This window comes from Leptosomus discolor, chromosome 1 (genome assembly GCF_034619465.1).
Source record: "Leptosomus discolor isolate bLepDis1 chromosome 1, bLepDis1.hap2, whole genome shotgun sequence".
NCBI lineage: Eukaryota > Metazoa > Chordata > Aves > Leptosomiformes > Leptosomidae > Leptosomus > Leptosomus discolor.
Window position 1 is genome coordinate 180,735,454 of NC_141391.1, and position 22,000 is coordinate 180,757,453.

Sequence of the window (22,000 nt, forward strand, 5' to 3'; positions counted from 1 at the left end):
CACACCTTTTCAGGCCAAGGCCCAAACTTTTGCTAGCAGTGGTGCCAAAACTCAGGATGCAAGTACAGTGCTGTGTGTTCCGTGGGTTTTTGCCTCAGTCAGCTCCAGGCACTACTCCATTAGTGATGTTTTGATTCCTTTTCTTCCCAGTAGATGTAAAATCCATGACAGTTACATTAGCAGACAGGTAAAGATGTGTTAGACCTACAGCAACAAAGGCCTGAAATCCTTAAGACTTGATCTCCTGTCCTTTTAATTAAAAGTTATCTGCCAGCACTAAAATTTTCACGTGTGCTCGCAGAACTTGCTTTCGAGCTAAAAACCTGCAGTCTCAGCTGGCTGCTGGCCCATGCAATCTCCATAAATTCAGTTAAACCTTAAAAAAAAATGAGTTACCATGAAATTACTGAGAGTGGTATAAATCATACTTTGTGTGTCCTACTTCCTTCACTTCAGCATCCATGCTTCATCCGTGGCTTGCGATGCTGATGCGATTTCATCAACTTACACGTGTAGTTCCATGCACTTGGAATTTCTGTGCCTTATAACTTACCTAACATTTTAAATATTTTTTTATAGAATCAGTTATACCGAGCAGTGGAACGTTTCATGTAAAACTACCAAAGAAGCATAATGTGGAACTTGGCATCACCATAAGTTGTAAGTGAAAATGCTGATTTTTAAGACTACTTTTATGGGATAATCTGCAGATATTAGGTCCTGTAGCTGTAGAGTCATGTTTGGTTTGGTATCAGCTTCTTTTTCCTTTTTCTAGAAAGGGATGATTAGCAGTGCTCTGTCTCTGATGAAATATCGTTCTGTAACAGACTTATACTCCCCTTCTAGCAGTTAAAGAAGCCAGAAGCTTGCCAGGCCTAAGCTTGACCTGTTCCTTCATGCACAGCGCATATTTAACTCTCATTAAAATTATTTAAAAAAAAAAAGAAAAGTCAATAGAACTAGGCCCATGCAAAAGTATTTCCGTAGCTGGGAAGTTTAAAGCAAAGTCTGTCGTGATCTCTCTCAGGCTCTTGAACAGAACTCCGCTGAACTCAAGCATTCTCATAGGCATGAGGATCCACGTACATGGGTTTATTTTCTGCTTCAGAACCCAGAGGCTGAAGATACCTTCTCAATCTGTAAAACTAGTGGGCAGTCCTAAATGTGCAGGTCACACAGCAAAATCCCCTTTCGCTAGGGATTTCGGAGTCTGCTAAAGAAGATAACAAGGGTCTGCATTAGTCTATTTCTCAAGAAGTATTTGTTACTGTTGTTTGAAATCAAAGTGTTTCTGTACATGTTTATTTTGGTAGCAGACGCTAAACACTGTGTTAGGACTGGATTTTGACCAGGTAAACTCTAGTATACAGAGTTCAGCCCTTGATGGAAGGAAGAAGAATCCATATCAAAGTTAATGGACTTGTGTTTAACGTACTTAATGACAGCACAGAATCTGGTCTCACCAGAATTAACATTCCTTTACGGTTGTGGCCTTTCTTAGACTATTAGTCTTTCTTTGGAATTATTCATGTGTCTTGGGGGAAGATTGTGCTTTGACTTATATTCACAAAGCTTTTACCAGCACAATGGAATAAGGTTAATCAAAAGTACAGCAGAACTCGGTGCTAAGAATTACATCTGAGGAAGAAATGAGAGAAACTGCAGCCTTGTTGCTTGCGTTGCACACTTGAATAAGTAATTGTTAGACTCTGTAAGATGTGATGTGATGCTTGAAGCAAAATCATAGCATAGGTCTGTGTGTATTGGTGCAAATGAAAATATTGAGAAATGAGAAAACCTGGAGAGAGGCTATTCTATTTAAATGTTATTCTTAGGACCAGTAATGGTTTGTAAGATTATTGTAAAAAATACAATAGGGGTCTCCCTAGTAATTTGATTTGTGCTGCTTTTTGGAATTCAGACATCTTGTACTTTTTTCTGGGTTTAGGAGTAAACTTTGAATGGAAAGCTAATGGTCTTGGGATTTAGTATTTAACACTTCTCTTCCAAACTTTGCATACCTTCCTGACTTGGAACTTAATTCCAAAAGTTAGTGCTTTATAGAATTAGTGCTTTATATAATCAGAGCGACACCTGGTTGGTCTTAGCTCTGCTCTTCTGAGTATACTACAGTATCTTTAATACTTAAATTAAATTTTCTGTTATATATAATAGTCCCACTTATTAATAGTATTTAATGTGTATGAAATGTGTCTAGGATTAATAATTTATTTTATTTTAAAGGATTTATACTGATAACTGAAAGCTTGTAAATTTTCTTGGTGCATTTCATGCTTGCTTTTCAGTGCTTTGCTCTGTTCTACTTAATTAACTCCTAAGTGAGGCAATGTGATTTGAAGAATATAAGCATTTTATATTCATTTCGTCAATTTTTTGTCAGGGCACTTTAGCATGTCATTTATTACTAAAATTGTCAGAAAGCCATGTGATTTCTTTTAAAAGACAAATACTGAGGGGAACTCAGCGGAGTTGGTATGACCAGGCTTAAACAGGGGTGACGGAGATCAGGTTTATTCACTTTTGGGCTTGATCTGTTTAAGTGCTAGAGACCTGTTTTCATCCTCTCTCTTCTCAAGGTAGTGGAGCTAATAATGAGTGAGAAAGTGCTGTCTCTATACAAACATTACAGAGAAACACCTTTCTTGCTTTCTATATCCTCAGTTTAATTTGGGATTTGGATGAGAAAGTCAGTGACCAGAGCTGACAGACAAGACAGACATTTTTTGTTAGAAGGCAAATGTACACCTCCGCTTGGGTTGGCACCTGAATATGTGCGTTTTTTTGGGGGACCAAGAGTTCTTCTAAGTCAGCTGTTAGGCAGCAGACATCCTGGAAGAGGAATTTATTTTTCTTTCTTTGTCTTGTTTTCCTTGGTAATAAACACCAAGTGTGCCTTCATGGAGTTACAGCCAGATACTTGGAGGCATATCTGAGGTGACACACAACATTAAAGACAAAGTTAAGTTAATTCATGGTCTTTGAAAAACATGACATGTAATAGGGGAAGAGAATAAGCTTCTCTTACTTTCAGATTTATGAATGCAAGAAAAAAAAGAAAAAAAAAATCAAAATCCTCATAGATGGCAGAACCCCCTAGAAAGTAAGACAGAAGAAAGTTTCAGGAGCATCATTGTTAATGTTAATCCAGGGCACGGAGTTTTGGATAGCACATGTCCGTTACCTCACAGTATACTGGCCTTGCCCGTTGCTGCCTTCACACACATGCTGGACTTGTGTCACCCTGTCATCCTTCCCTTATCTCTGCAGTATCTGTCTAATCTTCCCATTAATAGCTACTTGCACACAATAAAGTCACTTTCATAGTTTGCAAATATAAATGACTATATAATTCATGCTCCAGGTGCCATAATTTTCACACCCAGTTACCTGGTTGGAGCAATTAGAATGTCTTATTATGTCATTCAAATAAAGCATGGCACAGCAGTGTCCATGTGTGTGATTATGCTTTTGTAACAGAACAATTCCCTAGAAGATGGATGGCTTTCAAGTAGCTCTAGTAGTGTGCAAATCTGTTTCAATTTATTTGCCAGTGACATTGATTTCAGACCATGTAATGGAATATAGATTTTTTTAAAGGTATTTTTTTGTGCCACTGGCTACTTTACCATAGGCTAATATTTTTTAAATACATTGAATGACGTTCAAGAAAATTATTTACTAGTACAGTCTAGTATTGTAGTTAACAGCTCTCTTTTTTTTTTTTTTTCCCCTTTTCTTTCTTTCTTATGTAAGATTCTGATGTCCTTACTGGTAATGGTAATGGACTGCAGCACCTTGCTTCATAAATAATCTTTCTGAAGCTAATGGTACTACTCAAGGTATAAGAAGCTGCAAAACTGGTAAGAGTATCAGAATCTCACCCAAACTATCATCAGCTTTTTTAAGTCATTTTGACCAGCAGCTATACTATACTTTACTTTATTGCTTTTGTATTTCCTCAGAAACAAGCTTTGTAAGTATCTACAGATATTTAACGTTGACTATGAGATTTTACTTTCTAAAGCAAGTTTCTGTATATTTTGGGATTTCACCTAGCAAACTCAACTTCATTTTGCAATGTTACAAGTAATTATTTTCAAGACAAGGCCTGAAGAATCAGCAGGTTTCTCAGCTGCTCCGCTTGAACAAATACTTCAGGAACAAAAGAGCTACATCAGTCTAATTTTAAAAGGCTCTTTCATCTATTTAATAATCGCACTATTTTTAGGAAGTCCAGTAGCTGTTAACCAACATTGTGAATAAGTGAACTGACTTTGTATAAAAAATATTTTTCTATCGCATGAACATTTTCCTCTGCTTGTTCAGTTTGCTCAGAGTTTGATCAAATGCCAAAACTTAAAACCAAGCTGGACCTAGTGAGTTTTGACTGCATGCTGTGTGAGATGTCCACCCCGAAGTCTATTTAAGTCACATTGTTTTTTACCTTGGATTAGCCCTGAAATAAGAAAGGAGGGTTGTCTGAGGGCTTTTTTAACCTAACGGACCAGCCAATCTATAACACTGACAACACTTCACTGAACTTGCTTTCACATGGTGGGCAATAGGCAGGGGAAGCGTGTCTGTACTAGTAGAGATGCAGACCTAGGATCATGGAGTAAAGAGAACAAACAGCTTGCTAAAGATCAGCCTTCCAGCTAATTCAGTATCTGTACAACTTTATGCGCTCTTCAGTCCACTTATAGTTCATCACACAGACCGTGTAAGGTCTCTACAAAAGCTCAACACTAGGTAGGTCAACAGCTGGACCATAGAGAAGAAGAGATGAGCTCTTCAGTGGACAAGCAAAATGGAACAAGGAGAGAAAATGAGTGGAGGGTCATAACAGGGAGACAGCAGACAATGGGAGAGGCTGAGCTGTGATCAGGGGTTGGGGGAAGGTGGGACTTGAACAAGAAGGCTGGACGTGGGTGAGTGGTAAGGTGCTTTGTTTTTATTTGCCTCTTAAAAATAGTTCTGAAATGGAACATAAAAATGGAGGCTTAAAAAAGCTGTAGAATGTCACTTCAAACTGGTGTTAATTCATGAGGATATCTTTTTTAATTAAGTGGTCAAATACTGCTTTCTCACTGGGACTCTTGCTTCTCTGCTCTCTGGGGAGAGATGAAACAGTGGTGTGTATCAAAGGGGATGGAGGCTGCATGATGAATGAGGTAGAGGATTGTAGAAAGAAAAGGCAGGTGATCTCATGGTCAAGATGGTTTAATGCTACCCTGGAGAAATCAGGTTTTTTTTTTTCCTTTTCTCTGCAATAGAGTTGTGCTGAGATAAGTCAACACAGAGTGGGGGGAGGGGGGAGCAGGAGGAGGAAGAGAAGGAGAGAGAGCCTTGCTTTTCAGTGGAAACCCTTGAGATCCTGGGATCACACCTGCAGAAATGCTCAACATCTGCAGCTGTTTCTGTGCTTTGGACATAGAAGCTGGTATATACTACAAACTATTGTGAGAAATAAAGGCATGGATATCTCAAATTGCCCACTGAAAGTTGTCATACTTTGACCTAAGTGTTCCTGTGTTTCCTTTTCTCATCTGTAAAATCAGGATAATAGTACTTAATCTTCTTGCTGGGGACAGCATCTGTTCACTAGTGTTTGGGAGGCAATCTTGGGCTGTGGTGATGTGCAATACAAAAGTTCAGGAGGAAATGGATGATTTTATCTCTACAGCACAACTTAAATAGTTTGTAGTAAGTATGTCATGAGCATTGAATAAGAATACAACGAAGTGTAGTGTAGCTGCTTATTAAGAGCTTGTCAGCATGGGGGGATTAATTTCACACTGAGCTGTGTTTGCTGCCTACAAAAAGGCTTTCATCCACCAGACACAATTAATAGCCCAGGATAACTGTAAAAAATACCACTGGTTCACACTTACTCAGTTTGAAACTGTAATAACTTTGTGTGCAGTGTCCTACCCTTTGCGTCCGCATGTACTCTGTGGCTTCGCACTTTGAGCTGTGTTCTTTCCCCTGTTTTGGTTCCTTCTCGTTTTTGGAACAATAATGAACTGTTTTCTTTAGTACTGGTTATTTTTATGAAGCAGTTTGATAAAAACTATCTCAATACTCAAATCTCAGACTGCAGACACTGTGCAGTGAGTGGCGTATAACCTCAGAGATTTATAAGGCAACCCAGAGGGTAAAAACATAGAATTTAAAAAAATTCACCAAAGTGATACTCTAAAATTTTAACAAGATACTAATTGGTGAAAGAAACCCAAAGAATTCAAGTAAGTCACGGAACTGTCTCATAAGATACGTTGACCCATGGCATGAAAGTATGAGAAACAAGCTATGAAAATTACACAGCTTGCAAAACCTTAATTGCTCTTCTCTAAATTGCCACACAGGCGTTTCCTGAAAGTGTGCTGTTTTAGACAAGTTTCTAAAAATTCTTGAATGTCGGTGTACGTCTGTCTTCTGGACTTTCGAGACACTGCATTTGAAATATGCCTATTTAACCATTCTTAAACAGTTCTTTGGACATTCAAAGGCTTTCTTGGCCAGGGCAGCCAAGGTTAATAACATCTGTTAGAATATTGTGTTGGAAATGTCATTATTAATACAACTTGTGGTTGCTGTCGTTGAAGATCTGTCATTTTCCATCAAAGAGAAGAATCATGAGCTGCTAAAGTAACTGACATCGGGATTTTGTAGCTGATCTTCCAATTTGGGTGATTGTCAGTTAGGCATTGGAGCCTAATGGAAAAGTACCTTCTGTGAATGAATGCAGAAGCCTCAGTACACAGAGCAGAAACACCTTGGGGCAATTGAAGAGCCCTACATGTGCAGAAACCATTAGTGCTTTCAGGAGAGCTGAGACCCTTATACCACATGGCAATGTTTTAATATTAGCATGCTCTTTGTTAACAAGTCTCAAAAGTCAGTCTGCGTTCACCACGTGGTGCCTCCTGGCCAGAGCAGCTGTAGGTGGTATACTTCCCAACGGCAGAGAGCAGGTGCCACACTGTTGTCTAAAAATTTACCAAGTTTGAGCCCACTGCTTAACATTATCAGTTCTTCAGTGCAGTCTTCTGTCAGCAGATGGATGAGCCCTCCAAAACAATGCATTCAGTGAAGCTGCTCCAAGAAACAGTCCTCTGGAAGCAGTCAGTAATCGTCGTCTTCTTCCTCTGGGGTAGTTAACTGCTTCCTGTGCAACCAAAAGTCAAGCAAAACTGCTAAGCAGATTTCCTGGTCACGGAAAACTTGTCAAATACTTTTGTACAAGTCAGTAAAGAATTGCAATGATTGGCACTATAGAGCAGAGCATCCTTTTAACCATGATGGACAGACAGAAAATTGCAAGTTATGTCAGATATCTCCAAGAATAGATGAGTTAGGTGTGCAAGGAGAGGACCGGTGGGAGTTTTACTAATTTAACCACTGCCGGAATTGCAGGGCTTCTAGTAGGTATCCCCAGTACAAAGTGGGGAAAAGTCCACAATGCTTAAAGCCCGGCAGCAGTGTAAAGGAGCAAGGTTACTCATCAGAAGAGGCACATGTTTACTTCAGAGGAGGCAGTGAGTCACAGTGAAGCAAACATCTGTGTGATGTAAGCTACATCTGTGCAGATGTGTTAACTGTGCATCAGCCCAAAGGTATGTGTGGCCACTATCCACAGCATCTCATTCATTCTGCAGTAGTTTTCCTCGTTCTCATCCAGGAAGCATTATCTTCATACCTCTGCCTTAAGCACTGAATGAGGCAGGAGTGGATGTAGAGAACGTGGGCTAGCCCACGCTAGATATTTTACCAGAGCAGCTCTGTTGTTCAGTGATACAATAAAACATGATTTGTGACTGACAGAAATATTCTGGCATGAGATCATCATTAGTCATCATGCTGAAAGGTTCTGCTAATGGAAAGTCTTCCTTATGTGTTGTGGCTACACAGCATTTTACGATAGATCGCTGGAGCTGCACTGTGATATCTTCGCATGGTTCAGTCCCGGCCTAACCCAGAATTCAGACATACTGGGTTAAATTTACTTTGTACCAGTCACCTTAATTCTGGCATTTTCTAATTTTTGAGGAGTGTGCAGTCTTACTAATTGTTTGTATTCATGTACATATAATTTAGGGGAAGGGGAGGAATATAATACATGTAAATAATGTGTATGAAGTATTGATTTATGGCCAGAATCAGCCCATCTGCATAGCTAGAAATAAAAACAGATAATTGTATGTATTCTTTATTACAGCTCCATCCAGCAGAAAACCAGGGGACCCTCTGGTTATTTCTGATATCAAGAAAGGAAGTGTTGCTCACAGGTAAGATATTCAAGCTCACAGTAAAATCTGTTTCTGTTGTGTAGCCAGCCAGACTCAAGTTAAACAGAGGGAGCTTCCATCCATCTCGTTTCTATAATTATGTTCATACCTTCTCAGATATCTTGTGTTAACATTACTAGAATTTCATGTAAGCTTGTTTGCTTGTTCACAGAACTGGGACACTTGAACTGGGTGATAAGTTGCTTGCGATAGATAACATTCGACTGGACAATTGCTCAATGGAAGATGCTGTCCAGATCCTTCAGCACTGTGAGGACCTTGTCAAGTTAAAGATCCGCAAAGATGAAGATAATTCTGGTATTAGCAATGAGCCTATTGCAGATTCTTGTGTATTTTCAGGATTTTTAGAACGTAGAGTTATTCTTTTGCATTTAAATTTTAGAGAAATGTTTTTTTCTAAACATGGATGATTTTATGCTAATGCTAGTCAGAAAATGTCACACTAAAAAGAATTTTAAAGGTATATAAAGTTTTGAATTTTTTCAGTGGCTATATTGCCTGCAGGAGCTGCACTGCAAAATGAGGCCTTCAGTTTTCTGGAAAGGCAATTTCCCCTCAGGTGCAGCCATATAAGGTTGATCTTTCTTTTATCAGCATATCGAGATTTTCTCTGCTTTTAAGATTGGAATCATGGTTAGCAAAGCATGGATCCATAGGCTTCTATTCTCCAGCAGAGTGGTGAAGTGCATGCTTTATCTGTAAGTGTACAAACGTGACGTCGGTATGACTGTTCACATGCTTGAAGGTAAGTAGTACTTTACGCACTGTGCTGGATGGCTGATGGAGGAGCCATGTCTCATCAGCCCAGTGGAAGTAATGGAGCTGCCATTGTTTTGCACACCTACATCTACTAGTGTTCCTGGATTTTTCCCCTTAGGGGTTCTCTAAGAGCAGAATTTCTACCTGAAGATAGTAAAGTGATTTCTGTTATGTATTCTAGTGGCAAAGGAAGTCAGACAATTATAACTACCATTACTGCTGGGATTTATATTACAGTGTTAGACAAAAGCTTGAACTGTAGATTCATTTGTTTTAAGCTCTGTACAATCTCACAGCAAAAAGGCACAGGCTGACACACTTTATTATTTAAAATCAAGTGCAACTGTTCAGGTGGTGTTTAGAATTGCACTATGCTCTTTTCCTTTAATTGCTTTTGAAGGCAAACAGAAAGTATCTTCTCAGTATGATCAACACAAAGCAAAGGCGGTTGCATTTAGCACCTTGTGCAAATTGGCTTTCAAAAGTAAATTTTGATCTAGCAAAGCGAACGGCCACTGCTCGGCAGGTTACTGTGGTGAGGTAGGATTTGCTAACGTAGTTGGTCTATCTTGGACGTAGGCTGGCCAAACTGGCCATGGACTGTACATTGAGAGGGACACCTGACTGACAGTTGCTTTGCAAAACTGAGCAAACCAGGTATGTTATGAAGAGCAAGCTGCAACTACACTTGGCAGAAGATTGACAGGAAAATGCCTGTAGAAGGAAGTTTGAGTCTTCTCCAGCACAGTCTGTCTTTTAAGTGTTCATGGCACCTTCTTCCCCTCATTTGGGAGACTCTTTCTCATTAATAACCCTACAAAGCAATTACCAACAGACCACAGAAGAGGGGTGTGAGTTAGAGCCATGTAGAAGAAGTAATAACTTCTCCCACACCTTTAAACACTTGTGGATTTGTCCTCTGTGTGTTGTGTCATCCCCCCGCTCCTCCTCACCTTGTGGACTTCATCTTTTTCTAGGACAGTTTCCATTTCCATTGATGTTGGTAAGTGTTTTCTGTTGCTGTCACCAAAATGTGGATTTCAGTCTCCACCCATGTAAAATAACATCATTGCTGTCTTAGGTATTGCTCGCCATGGTAGCTGGTACAGATTTTAGTCTGAATGGGATTCTTATTCCATGGTTTTCTTTTACACATTCACATTGCTTATTTTACAGTTCCATCATATATCTATATAAAGATTCTCAGACAGCTACAGTGTCTTATCCAGGCATGATTGGTGTAACTGAACAGATTCAAATGTAAATGGACAGCTACTCAAGGGCCTACTGAACAAAATGCTCTATACAAATGGTTCTTGTACCAGTTGACTAAGTGTCGAAGTGTAGTTGAAAGTATTTATAGCAGATTTCAGGTACTTTGAAATCTAAAATGAATGTCTCCTGAAATGCTAAAGAAAAAGATATTTTTAAAAACAGTAGCAAAGGTGTAGCAAAAAGTGTACCTCAATTAAAATATTTTTTTTTTATTTGCCATTAATTTGTTTATGAAATTCTGTTTTCTCACAAAGGGAAGAAATGTGCTTCTCAAACTCAATGAAAAAATCATTAGTAATTTCCCCAAGAAAAGAAAAGCGTGATGCTAAAAGATGAGTGGGTGTGGAGCACTCCAAAACAATTTCTAAATCACAGAATGAAATTAAGACTTCAAGTTTTTGTAATTTCTCATGGCATGCTTTCTTGAGGAGGGGAAGGCAGAGAGCAAGTGTTCCTCCTCCCTAGGTTCTTAATTCCTCACTGTCTTTCAAACTCTTTCTTTTTATGTTCATTTTGAAGTATTTCTAGCTTCTAGGTTTTCTTTCTGCCTTCTATTTTTCCTGCCTCTGCTGCCTCTCCAACTCCTCCCTTCTCCATACAGTTGTATGTGTCTCAAAGCTGTGTTCCTCAGAGCCAGCCGTGCAGGTGAGGCCAGCAGCAGGGTGTGCTTCCGCAGACCGTGCTCTTCTTTGCCCTTTTGGCTGTCTTGGTCAGACGTTACTTTGCAGAGCAAGAGACTAGTGGACAGAGAGCAGAGGCACTGCGGCACAGAGGGTCTGCCTTCATGAAATGTGGTTTGCAAGAACTGTCCACAGCTGCATCACAAGAAAAGAAAGAAGGAAAATCTCAAAAACTTGAGACCCAAAACCATGGTAGTTTGATTATATTTCCTCGCCAGATGGAAAGATGATTTCAGCAGTTATTCTGTTTTCTTTTTTTCCTGCCAGCTTCCCAAACTGAGGACAAATTTATCTCCTGGTTAACCTAATAGCTTGAATATCAGAGTTCTTTGCTTTCATGGCAAAACTGGCCTTCATTGTGAATTCAGGCCCCATGCATGCGTTGTTCCTGGACAGCTCGCATTTCTGCTGCCAGGAAAGAGCACTGAGAGGACAGTGTAGCACTTTCACATTCGTAGCATTCTGCCATTAATTTTCTTAACTAGGGCTAACCAGAAGACAGACATAATGGACCAGTCTCCTTTCCAGTCATTCACTAAGATCTATAAACTTCCAACTCTCATGTGGCAGGGCTGCTGTGTGATTAACAACTTCTTATTCACTTACTGTGGGTAATAGAGAAACATCAGTACTGTGTCAACCCTTAGCAAAGACTGGCTTGGAACCTTTCCTAGCGATGCAGGTATCTTTTTTTTCCCTTTTAATTTTTTTTTGTCCACAGGAACAGAAATGGGAACATTTGAATTTTCTAACTTGTCTCAGGTTAGTTCTAGTAACATTTACAGAATGTGCGTCCTAGACATTTTCTACACTCGCTGAGCCGTTCGAAATGTCATTACCCACAGATCTAGGAAAAGTTGCCCGCCAGGCCAGACATCCTGGCTGAGTACCAGTATCGTAAGATGGGCAAGGGAGCATTTGTTATTTTGATCTGAGGAGAAATCTGGCATTTTAAATTTTAAAATATCCCTTCACAACTCAGAGATACTGCAGTTGATTGGCCTCCTGCTGTGATATTTTTTGTAAAGAGCATGCACTGTATAAATACAGGAGCCTTTCTTGCTGCTGCAATACCCGTTGGGTATTGTTTAAGGAAAATACATGGTATTTAAGCTTACCCAATGATGAATTCTTCTCCATTTCTGGTGATGGTTTGGTGAGACTAAAATTTCAAAATAATGAAAATGACTTCAGGCAATATATTGAAATCAAATCTGATGGAGTTATTATTCAACTTAGTTGATAATTCAGAATTCAGAGGCTGTTTTTGATTCTGTTACAAAAGCTTAGAATTTGTCCATCAAAGACATGGGATGTATTTCAAGTTCTCTTAGTAAGACAGCTGCTCATCTTATCATGACTTTTGACTTTTCCCACAATTCTTTTAATGAAGTTTGGTTTTTAAACTTTTTTGTTTCTAAATACCTTCCATTCAGTTCAAGAAACAGATGAGTACCATTTATGCAATAGTAGTAACTTGTCTTTTATCCCTTGCACCCTTGTGGCAGAGGCAGCCAACAGCCTCCTGGGCTGCATCAGGCAGGGCACTGCCAGCAGGTTGAGGGGGGTGATCCTTCCCCTGTGCTCAGCGCTGGTGAGACACACCTAGAGTGCTGGGTCCAGCCCTGGGCTCCCCAGTGCAAAAGAGACGGACATAGTGGATCAGGTCCAGCAAAGGGCCACAAATCTGATGAAGGGGCTAAAGCATCTGTTCTATGAGGACAGGCTGAGAGAGCTGGGACTGTTCAGCCTGGAGAAGAGAAGGCTCAGGGGGATCTTGTCAGTGTATGTAAATATCTGAAGGGAAGACGTAAAGCAGATGGAACCCGGCTGTCTTTAGTGGTGCCCAGTGACAGGACAAGAGGCCATGGTCACAAACTTAAACACAGGAGGTTCTTCCTGTACATCAGGAAACACTTTTTCACTGTCAAGGTGACCAAGTGCTGGCACAGGTTTCCCAGAGAGGTTCTGGAGTTTCCGTCCTTGGAGATATTCAAAAGCCATCAGGACACAGCCCTGGGCAAACTGATCCTGGTGGCCCTGCTTGGGTATGGGGGGGTGGACAAGATGGCCTCCAGAGGTCCCTTCCAACCTCAACCATTCTGTGGTTCTGTAATAAAATAGCCTGAAGTTATATTTTAATAGGAAAGAAGACATAAAGATTTTAAACGGAGTAAAATTTAGTCTTAATAGAATGAGGGGAGTTTTTCTATTGACTTCAATGTAATCAGGTTTTGGCAATAAAAAAGAAATTGCACAAGAGATTTTTTTTTTAATAATCCAGTAGAATATGATTAAGAAGTGTATCTGAAATATAATCCTTTGAAAATGTTGTTTGATTACCAGTCACTAGACTGAATGTGCTATTTTTTTCATTTCTTCTTTCGTAAGAAACCAATTGCATCCCCTTGCTGTTTATTGCAGATGAACAGGAGAGCTCTGGAGCAATTATTTATACTGTTGAGCTCAAGCGCTATGGTGGGCCTCTTGGAATTACAATCTCTGGTACTGAAGAGCCCTTTGATCCCATAATCATTTCCAGCCTTACAAAAGGAGGATTAGCTGAAAGGTAAATTGGAAAGCAAATTATTTTTAAACATTCTTTTTTGTCAAGATAAAGATTTATTTTGTTTACCTGAAGATGCTAATTTTCATGGTTTAGCAATTTTTTTTTAATAATTCTCTAAATCTGAGTTTGTAATCTTTTTGCTGCTGTTTTTTGGTCATTGCCAAGTTCAGGAGCATGAGCAATATCTTAACAGGATGTTCTTGCACATACTATACAAGACAGAGCAGAGGATTGTGGTCATTTATTACACATAGGAAGGACTAGTCAATCAAACTGCTCAGTCACAGGAACATTTTAGACACCTTTTAAAAGCAATAGCCTTATATAGTGCAACAGGTGAGGAAAGCACTTCATGTGTCTAAGTTTATCTGAACTTATCATATACTTAGCTGACGCTTATCGTATACAGACACTGCATCTGTAGGTGCACTTATGTACGCCATAGCAAGCATTATCCGAGGAGCAGAAATGCTCCTCATGGTAAGCAATGGATAGAGAATAATGAAAATGCTATGGTTTTCTGTTTCTAAGGTAGGTAGAGTCGTTGCAACTGGTCCCTTTGGTGGTGGTTTCAGAGAGAACTTGGAGCACACAAAACATGATGCTGTGCACAGCCAGAACAAACAATGCATTTACACAAAAAGAATTTATTTTCTTCTCTTTATATGATCCATCCTGAAAGCCACAGTGGTGAAATAGCTGATTGCTTGCTCACACGGCCATTATCTGTTATGTTGTGAGACTTCTAGAAACTTGGCTCATTTCAGAACTTACTGAGCTGTCTGAGATTGCTCTTAAACAGGTGGGCTGCAACCAGTATCATCCATAGGTGATTAACTCAGCTACCACAGTAACACAGAAATCCACATCTCCGTGCCTCAGCTCTGCTAATGTCACTACAACAAAGGTGACTTGCTTTAAGCGCTTCTAAGAAAAGAATTACTCTGTAACACAGCCATAAAAGCAAAATGAAAGAAAGAAAGGAAGATGAGATTTTCATGCTCCAGATATGCAAAGAAGTTGCCTTTGTTTCTTTTTATGCTCTCTTCTCAGTGTTTTACTTCTCTCTCTCTTATTGTAGGACTGGGGCAATTCACATAGGAGACAGAATCCTAGCAATAAATAGTAGCAGTCTGAAAGGAAAACCTTTGAGTGAAGCCATTCATTTATTACAGATGGCAGGAGAAACTGTCACCTTGAAAATCAAGAAGCAGACAGATGGTGAGTATGGCCAAGGGTAGCATCAGTGGTCTTTAATGTATGTGTTGTTACAGATTAACAAGCATTTAGGCCATCCCTGGAAAAATGTCGTGTCAGTAGAGAAAAGCATATTCTCAGAACTGCAGTAAGCCAATGACCACCACCTCCTTTATTTTTTATAATCCTGTTCAGCTACCAGTCCCAAGAAATTTTCTGTCCCTGTGGGTCACGTAAGTGAACTGAGCGATGCTGAAGATGAAACCTCTGCTGCACAGAAATCTGGCAAACTGTCAGACATCTATTCCGCTACAGTCCCAAGTGTTGACAGCGCAGTAGAGTCGTGGGATGGCTCTGGTATTGATACCAGCTTTGGAAATCAAGGTACTATCAAGAATGCCATGGACATTTAAAGTAGAAATTCTCACCTTCGTGGTTGACCTTCCTTTGCCTTAAAGACAACTTTAAAACCTGTACTTTGTGATGTGCCTGTGTCTCATTATGACCACACACCTCGCCAGGCAGCATGATTTCTTACACTTGGCTGGCCTCAGATTCATTCTTTTATGACAGTGTGATGTGTTACGAAGCATTTATCAATACATTAACAGGCTTTTGTTAGCTTTACTGACATCTGAATAGCCTGGTCCATAGCTCATCCACAACTAAATGAGTTTATCCTTCAAATACAGATCAATGCAAGGCACAGAACACACTGAAGATGTTCATGAATTTGATGCCCATCTGCAGTAATTTTTAGCTGACAACAGATTTATTATAAACTGCTGAAGGGGGAACGTTAGGCATTGCTTGTGATTTTTAATCTTTTGCTTCTTCCTCATTCCTGCGGCATTAACATCTAACTTTCAGCTCTCAAAAACAGTCATTCGTTTTAAAGACAGGATTTTCCTTAACGCTAGATTTTGTTGCTTCTGTTTGGCTATTGTTTTATATAGGATTTTCAAATAGTTCTCATTTTAATTGGTAAGACATATTTATTTAGGCAATGAGAGATACAGACATCTTGTAATATTCTAGGTAACAAGAAAAAAAACTTCCACACAGCTTCAGTGTTTTATTTAACTCTCTTTAAAATGTGTATTTCCATAATAAAGCAGGTATTCCTGCTACCTGGCAGGTATTTGGACAGGTAGATCCTTACATCAAATCATTTTTTCTTGCTTGCTCTGGTTGCACACATTCTTTCAATTTTATTTCTCTGTTTCTTTCTGTTGCTTTCCAGAAGCTCATGGACAGCTGTTTTGTATCCTCACACAGAGGACTGAAAATGAGCTCTGCCCAGCAGATCCCCCATAGATTGAAGTTCTCTGCTGATTGCTTTCATTGCCATTCTGTAATGTGCCTGCTCAGTGGTAACACTGGTGGTTTCTTCTGGAAAGCAGAAAGTTTCCTTTGAAACCTCCTGAGATACTTGAGATGAAGAAGTAGCTCCTGTCACTACTAGTGGCCATTTTTTTCTGTTCTTTAAGTATTTCTTAACCTTACTGCATATATTTGGTATCAACTTACTTTAAACAAGACAGGCTCAATACATTTAATTATAACTCCTGTTTTCTACATTTTAATTTGCTGTCTCATTCAACATTTTATTTAGAACTCAATGTATTGGGCTATATTCCCCCTGTATAATTTGTACTTCACTGGAGTTAGAGTTGGGGTGAATTTGTCCCCTTTTCTGTTTTTAACTGTTTTGGTCAGTTTATCAAAATAAATCATGTTAGATTTTCTTCTGATATTTTTAAGTTCTAAGGAGAAGTATTGATGAAAAAGTGCCAAAATGATAGTTCTCGTTTCCTGGGCGAATTGACGATATTTGGAGCAAATTGTTCAACTGTGGAAAGGACTGAGGCCCAGGCTGCTGTCTAAAGGCCTGATGATTCGGGTGCCATGCCAAAACTAAACCAGTGTCTCAAAGCAGATTTTTCCTAACTCCCTTGAAAAAATCAGCCCATACTTGGCTGGATATATGGTACTTCTGCTAAACAGCCTGAGTGTAACCAGATTTACACCTTATCCCTTGCTGTGGTACTAATGTGACCTACTTTTCTATTAAAGTTCATTCTGTCTTGACCTGTCAAGTTGAGCTTGGCTTCTCCCCAAACCTTTCTGGGCATAAGCACAGGCTAAGCAAATTGAGGACTTTGGGGAATGTTTCTGGAGCGCCAGATAATGCTTTATCCTATTAGTTACTAATTTAATGCGGGTGAGCAATCTTTTCTCTCCTTGAATTAATACCCCCTTTTGTACCTTTGTCTAATGTGTCTGCCTCACTAATCCAGAGCCTTCCCCACACAGCAGTCACATTTTCACAACCAAAACCCTTCCTAGAATCTGTGAGTATGTTAATGGCTGCCAATTAGCTGGAAAATGCACGCAACTCTGTAGTTACATGGGATTTGAGAGAGATGGGTCTAGACTGATTCATGGGAGCAAATTGCCCTCTTTAGAGAGGTGACAGCAGTGATATTTGTTAGTCATCAACAAAACAGAACTTCCTAATCCAGTATGCACATCAGAAAACACCAACTGTAGAGCTAGAAAAGGAATATGTCAAGACGAAATATATATATAGCAGCTCTGCTGTAATGGATTTTGCTTACCAGATCAGCATCAGCTTGTGACAAGTCGATCCGTGTGTTCTTCTTGATACATCACTTGAAATTCACACTGTCTGGTTCCTACTTGGAATTCAAATTACACTTAGTTCAGTTAAAGAAATACTATTGAACTAACACCGACATTGCTTGTACGATACAAGCACCCAGAAATAAACTCTTCAGATATAAAAGCCATCTGATGCCACTTACACAGCCTTGATATATTTGGCAGTGGCTGACAGAGAAATCGCTTTCTGCAAGGTGAGTTTTCCAAGGGTGTATATTTGTTCTGGGCATGTGTGCCCATCATGAGACAGGCCTTTTGTCAGCTCTCAGAGCCCTAGCAAAAAGTGGTAGCTCTGCTAAGTGCAAGTCCCCTTTCCACAAATGGGCATGGGTACAGAGATTCCCGTGCTGGCCTTTATGCAGGGCTGTGACAGCACCCTCCTCCATTTGTGTTAGTGAGTCCTTGCCTCAGCGGTGCCGAGACAGACGCCCTCCTTCCTGTTCTGGCATTCCTCCAGTTAATGGCCACTCGAGAGCTTGTGCACCACCACTTTTGCATCTAGGTAGCCATTCTACAGATTGGGAGTATTGTGTATAATTGTCAGTAATATATCACTGATTTTTGGCTGCAGCGCTTCCAAATTTGGGAAACTTACCAGGAGGAAGAAAAAGCTTTCTTGCTAGTCATCTGAAAAGTCAGGTTGATGGGGTTTTTTAATGCAAACTCTTTTTTCAATCGGTCTGAAGAGCAGTTTTCTTAATAGCTTAGGTTTAATTTGGGGCATGTTGCACATGACTACGTTAACACATATTTAACACATCCATAACACACGTGATTTATTCACCAGTATTCAATGTATGACATCAAATTGGAAAGTAATAAATTGTAATATCTCTAGAACTAAACATCAGAAGCAGATGAGATATAAATAGTAGGAGAACAGTGTTAGACATATTTAAGATTTTGCTTTTGATGGATTTTCACAGGAGAAGATCTAGAGCACACCTAATTCCAGGCATAATTTAGGTCATAAATAGTCTGACTACCACTGCAAAGAAAAAGGTAGCAGTCATGAGTCCACAGGCAAGTTCTAGAGAACTCAGTTTCAGAGATGTGCTTTTCTGTCATTACAACATATGCAGTGTTGTAAATATATAATTCATCTTTTTAGGACACAGCTATCAGGCTTCAGGATACAACTTCAATGCCTATGAATGGAGGAGTCCTAAACAGACTAGTTTGTCCCCTCCAAGCAAACCACGAAACCACCCATTTCATGATACAGGGCTGAGCGATGATGAATGGGACCGACCTACAGCAAGCAGGTAAGTTCCCATACGAGTTTCTGCTTTCTAATTTGTGGCTGCAGCGGTGCCTCAAAAATGAACACTTACTGTCTGGAATGAAATTACATTTTTCTAATGCAGCTCTAACAGCTCTTCCTTTAAATGTGAGATATAGTATTTATACTTTGTGAAACTTGTTAGGGTAGATTAATGGTATTTATGGAAGATTATGATGCCAAAACCAAGATAGATATTTATTTTGAGTTACTTCAGTCAAAAAAACCCCACAGCATTTATCTCTTAAGAATAAACAAACAAAAAAATTAGGGCATTCCCCTGGGTAAGCTTGAGGAAAAAAATTGCTTTGTTTTCTACTCCACAAAAATAAACCTACAACTAATGTGGCTAATGACAACTGGAATTTTAATCTTCTGACTTCCATGAAAATTCTTTGTTTTGGTTTGGGCAAAGAAGCAGAAATTATAGTCGTCTTCCATAAATGCTTGAGACGTCTGCAGTGATTCAGTAGGAGAACAAAGTGATCCAGGTAGAAATGTCTTGTCCAAAGCTATGGTAGTTTGCCCTGCATTCTTTCCTCTTCTTCTGAGAAGTAAATCTCCTTTTCAATTAATTTTGCTGCAGGGAAAAGAACTTCCTGAGGGAAAAAATGCTTAGTTGGCAATACTTTGAGATAGTGAAAGACCCAAGTGTCTCTTATTCTCTGTTCTAAGGACAATCCAGCAGTGGAACCACTGCAGAGACTTGAGTAATTCCTGTCAAAGAACAGTTCTTCCTCAGACAGGGGAAGACAGACAGCACAGTTAGGAAGATTTCTGTGCTCTTTCTGCCCTTCCTCAGGACTTGCAGACGTGCATGTCCTTCATTAGAAATACAGTTCCTCGGTGTTGCAGGACGACGAGCCTGAAATCCCAGTCTGTGGGAAATTCGAGCTTAAAGAAAACCTTTCTGGTTCCTGTATAAACTTACTGGATAAGCAAACCCATAAGTTCCAGTTTACCTTTGAAATACCGACCAAGGCAAAGCTTAGATGCCAATGCTGCTTTTCAGAATCTGATCCTCTGATACAGCAGATTGCCCAGTGGCATTTTGTCCAGAGACAAGTCTGTCAAGTTGATAGCAAAGATCTGGGCAAGTGTGAACTCAGTCCGTATCCAGCTCCTTTGGTCCCTACTGGCCAGAAGCATACTAGAAGTTTTCATAGGCTAGTAGTGGACAGTATTTAATAAAGGAAATTACCTTTGTTTTCTTCATGCCTCCCATTCTTGGTAAGTTAATATCTTTAATAGCAGCATCTTTATCCACAGTTAAAGGCCATATTTGGTTTCTCAGATGAGATGCAGCCATAGATTGCAGAACACTTACTGTTTTGCAGTTACATAAGTAATAGGCTGAAAAAGTTGATGAGTGGTGAACTGGGAAGATGGACTGTAAAATACAGAATCTTCTAAATGGAAAGCATGTATTCTACTACCATTTTAAAGCACTATTCAACAGAAAGTATGCACGTTAAAGAGTTTTGTTCTACTTGTCAGTGTGACTTACACCTGAGATATATGGCACAAATTAAAATAATGATTATTTTAACTCTTTATCTGTGAAATGGATTGTGCCACACTTGATGGTGTTTCTATACCAAGTGCTGGAGTATTTGAGAAGGGCATGTGTGTTCTTCCAGCCTGTTACAGGGATCCCCAGAAAACCACCTCTTCTCTGCCTCCAGCTAAGTAACTTATCTTCTTCTGTGACACTAAAAAGTAATTTTTTCTTACTTTTATTTTGTGTAGCACAGCTTCCAAGAATATGTGGCAGCAGAAGGAGACTGAGACATTGGGAGAGAATCAAGAAAACCATTTAAAGCAAACTTCTGTAGAAAGATCAGGGGGAGAAAGCATCAGGAGCATGAAGAAAGAGGGCAAGATGTGGAAAGGTGCCTCTGGTGGGCAAAGGAAAGGTGGGGGACAGCTGGAAGAGTGGAATACTTCCAGGTAGGAGAACAAAGAGTGCACAGGAGTGAGATCCAGCTGGGCTGAGGCGGGGGCGGGGCGGGGAGGGAAGAAAGGAAAAACAGTTGAAATGAGAAAAAGGAGGAAAACAGGGTAAAAGCAGAAAACACATCATTAACATGCCGTTGAGTGACAATGGCATTTCAGTTGGCAAGCGAATGAAACCAGAGAGCCTAAACCGTTCTGTAGCCTGGTGTCTACCTGTCACTGGCAGGTAGGACAAGTCTGTAACAGTTCCTGCTCCAGGGAAGATTTTTTGCACATTAAAAGAATACTTACAGGAACGAGTCTGCCAGATCCTAGAACATCCTATCACCTCCTGAATTTAATATTAAAAAAAAAAAAAGAATTAAAAAAATTATTTTGTCTCTCATATGGCAGCAAGAACCAAATCATAGGCACCTGTGTCTTCATACCTGTCCCACTACCTCTCCTTCAGCATTTTTATGCATCTGAATTTCTGACAGCTCTTTGAATAAGCGTCAGAAAACCAAATATATTTGTTATAAGTCAAACAATATTTCACATGACACAAAATCAATCTCTCAGGTCTCAGAAAAAAAGCCATCTAGATGAGAAATTATTTTGGTACCTCCTTTTTTCTGGTCTGTAGCTCAGCTACAAATCAGTTTATTCACGTGGCTGTAATGGAGATGCAGAAGTTCAGCATTTCATACACCAGGAGACAACACTCAGAGAAAAGGCAAAAGAGGAGGTGGGGGCAGAAAAAGGAATTGCTTCAGCTAAAAAGAGGTCCAGACGTATAGGCATCATGATTTCAGATTTCACAGAAGTTGGAGAAGAAATGGACCTCCAGTTCTAGGAAATCCAGTCTTTGCTGTTGCAGACAATTGCCTCAAATAATCCTGCTCATTAACTCAAGTTCCATTTTATATTATAATATTAGTATGGAATATAAAGAAAGGTATTGTAATGGATAAATTAGTCTTATCTTCAACATTGGCTATTAAAAGAACTACTTAGGTTTATTGAAAGAGATAATTTCAGAAGTGAAGGATCTTTCTAAAATCATGTTTTAAATACTTTCTTATCTTGCCTGGAAGGAATTGCATCTGTGATCTGAGTAGGTATTCTCACCATTGCTGTATCTATTGCAATATCTTAGAAGAGACACTGATGCTAGATGGAGAATCATTGCAATAAGAGATTGAAATGGCTGACCATTGTCTGCTTGACTGATTGTAACTGTAAGAAAGCATCTCTGAGGCAGAGTATCATGTGTGTGAAGCATTCA

General features: G+C 39.6%; 1 protein-coding gene across 10 annotated transcripts in view; it reads left to right on the plus strand.

The window, feature by feature from the left end:
• The window catches only part of GRIP1 (glutamate receptor interacting protein 1), a 234,344-nt gene that overhangs the window by 199,781 nt on the left and 12,563 nt on the right, over positions 1 to 22,000 (plus strand). For 6 of the 10 annotated variants that reach the window (XM_086472047.1, XM_086472071.1, XM_086472080.1 and 3 more), the window contains 7 exons: positions 580 to 660; positions 8,240 to 8,309; positions 8,482 to 8,627; positions 13,469 to 13,613; positions 14,695 to 14,843; positions 15,006 to 15,194; positions 18,607 to 18,760. In XM_086472047.1, the coding sequence (XP_086328173.1) occupies positions 580 to 660; positions 8,240 to 8,309; positions 8,482 to 8,627; positions 13,469 to 13,613; positions 14,695 to 14,843; positions 15,006 to 15,194; positions 18,607 to 18,760 (934 nt within the window). Of the gene's footprint in view, positions 1 to 579; positions 661 to 8,239; positions 8,310 to 8,481; positions 8,628 to 13,468; positions 13,614 to 14,694; positions 14,844 to 15,005; positions 15,195 to 18,606; positions 18,761 to 20,526; positions 20,728 to 22,000 lie in introns of all 10 variants that reach the window. The other 4 variants (XM_086472030.1, XM_086472038.1, XM_086472055.1 and 1 more) reach the window with 1 other exon arrangement.